General features: G+C 44.8%; 1 protein-coding gene across 1 annotated transcript; it reads right to left on the bottom strand.

Annotated features, from left to right (window-relative positions):
- Positions 1 to 1,141: 1,141 nt before the first annotated feature.
- On the bottom strand, positions 1,142 to 1,489 carry LOC110310782 (endogenous retrovirus group K member 19 Pro protein-like). Its single transcript, XM_021183888.1, has one exon. It carries the CDS (start codon positions 1,487 to 1,489, stop codon positions 1,142 to 1,144), a length of 348 nt encoding a protein of 115 aa, XP_021039547.1.
- Positions 1,490 to 2,511: the final 1,022 nt, after the last annotated feature.

Here is a 2,511-nt window from a genome sequence, read left to right as displayed (position 1 = left end):
GGAGTGATGTAAATATACCCAACATAAAGGCCCTTTTTGTCAAAATACTCCCGTGAGAGACAAATCAGTAGCAATAACACAAAAACTAATAGGCAAGGTGGGATCAACCCGATCAACTTGAGCCTTGGCTAAACTTTGTTCCACTTTTGGAAAGAAGCTCTGGCTAAGGGTGTTAATTGGCGAGGAGATTGTAAATCAGAATCTCCTTTTAAAATATCAAATAAAGGGCATAACTCTGCATTGGGAAGATTACAATAGGGCCGAATCCAATTGATATCTCCTACCAATTTCTGAAAATCATTCAAGGTATACAATTTATCCATCCTTAATTCCAGCTTTAGTGGCTCGACAATAGCATCTCTCAATTTAGTGCCTAAATAGTGTTTTACTTCTGTCTTTTGAACCTTTTCTGGGGCAATCACAAAATTCCACTTCTCCAACTGTTTAGTTAGGGTCCCAAATACTTCTTCCACTTCCACATTAGAGGATCCACAAACCAAATATCATCCATATAGTGGTATAAATATACTCTCGGATAGTTGTCGGATAGGTTGCAATGCCTTATCTACATAAAGCTGGCACAGGGTAGGGCTATTTGCCATACCTTGGGGTAGAACCACCCACTCATATCGCAAATCAGGGGCAGAATGATTAGTTGATGGCAAGGTAAAGGCAAATTTATCTGTATCAGCCGGATGCAGAGGAATGGTGAAAAAGCAATCTTTCAAATCTATCACTATTGAGGTCCAATTTCTTGGTAACACTGAAGTCATTGGTAGCCCTAATTGCACTGACCCCATGATTTCCATCTGGGCATTGACTGCACGTAAATCATGGAGTAACCTCCATTTCCCTGATTTCTTTTTTTATCACAAAAATAGGTGTATTCCATGGTGAAATAGATTCTCTAACATGTCCTGCATCAAGTTGTTCTTTAATCAACATGTGGGCAGCTTCCAACTTTTCCTTGGGTAGAGGCTACTGAGGGACCTACACTGGCTGATCAGATGTCCATTTAATAGATATTTGCTCAGTGGCCCTTAGGAAAAACCCAATCCCTCCCTGCCACTTTGGCCTCTAGGAGAGATAGGTAAGAGTCGTCCATCCTCATTTTTGCCAAGACCCTTACCCTTCTGATAGTTCATCCCGTCCATGATAGCTTGACTTGCAAACTATAAGTCTTTTCTGAAACCATTTTTACACCCATCTTGGTCATAACATCTCTTCTCCAAAATGAAACAGGGATTTGAAGAACAAATGGCTGAAAACTGCCCCTATGCCCCTTCTCATCCTTCCAACGGAGTACACTAGCACTGCATCTGGGGTCTTGTGCAAATCCAAGACCTCGAAGAGTTTGAGCAGAGGTCTGAAGGGGCCAACGTTTTGGCCAATCTGCTTCTTTTCTAATGCTGTGATCAGCCCCTGAATCAAGTAAGCCCCATATAGACACCTCCTGAACTTCAAGTTTATACATAGGGCAATCCTCCATAGTCATAGAAAACCACACCCAGTGTCTCCAGTGGAGCCAAAGCCCCTATTTCCTCTTTTCAGTCCCCTTGAAGGGAAGCTAGCATGGTGACAAGGCAAAAGCAAAATTTGAGCAATTCTATCTCCAGGGGAAATGGTAGACACCCCTCTGGGGGAGGAAAACATGATCTTAACCTTTCCCTCATAGTCAGGATCAATGACACCAGGATGGATAATTAATTCCTTAATGGCTGCTGAACTATGTCCTAATAAGAGGCCAACTGTGTTTTTTTTGGCAAAGGACCCTTAAAGGCTGAAGCAATTATCTGCACACCCATTTCTGGGGTTAATACGAGTCTGGTGGTGGTGCAGATGTCCAGTCCTGGACTTCCTGTTGTGGCTCTTCTGGGGATGCCCTAGACGATTGAGCGGGGGAATGTGTTGAAGGTTTGGCCACAGTGTGGGAGTCTGCTGCATGGCCCCATATATTTGTGGGCCCTGAGGCTGGGGGCCCCACACTCTGTTTTTTGGCCTAGCACCTGAGGAGTGAGAAGTTAGGGGCGACCATCTATATCCCACTTGGATTGACATTCTCCAGCCCAATGATTTCCTTTGCGACAGCAAGGACATATCTTGGGCTGCTGCACGCCTGTCTGAATCTCCTGTCTTCCTTTATTAGGACAGTGTCACTTGAAATGACCTGGCTGCCAGTAAGAGAAGCATCCCTCCCCCCCTGGAATCCCCCCTGCTGTCCACCCTGACAAGGAGTCTGCCTTTGAGCCTGAACTATGATTGCCGCTAACCCCTGGTTGGTCAGTGGAGTGTCCACCACATCTCAGCAAACCTTTAGCCATACATCCAGAAGTTTGCTCTTATAAGGGCATATGGCATCTCTGAAGGGATTATTGACCTGCTCATAGGCTAATTGCTTGACCAATGGCACTGCAGCATCAACATCCGAAAACACTTTCCCGGCTGTCTCCACTAGTTGTCCTAGGAAGTCTGCAAACTTCTCTTTGGGTCCCTGTATCACTTTATACAAGC

Source organism: Mus caroli, chromosome 15, assembly GCF_900094665.2.
Source record: "Mus caroli chromosome 15, CAROLI_EIJ_v1.1, whole genome shotgun sequence".
NCBI lineage: Eukaryota > Metazoa > Chordata > Mammalia > Rodentia > Muridae > Mus > Mus caroli.
Note: the sequence above shows the minus strand (reverse complement) of the source record. Positions and strands in the feature narration are given on the sequence as shown.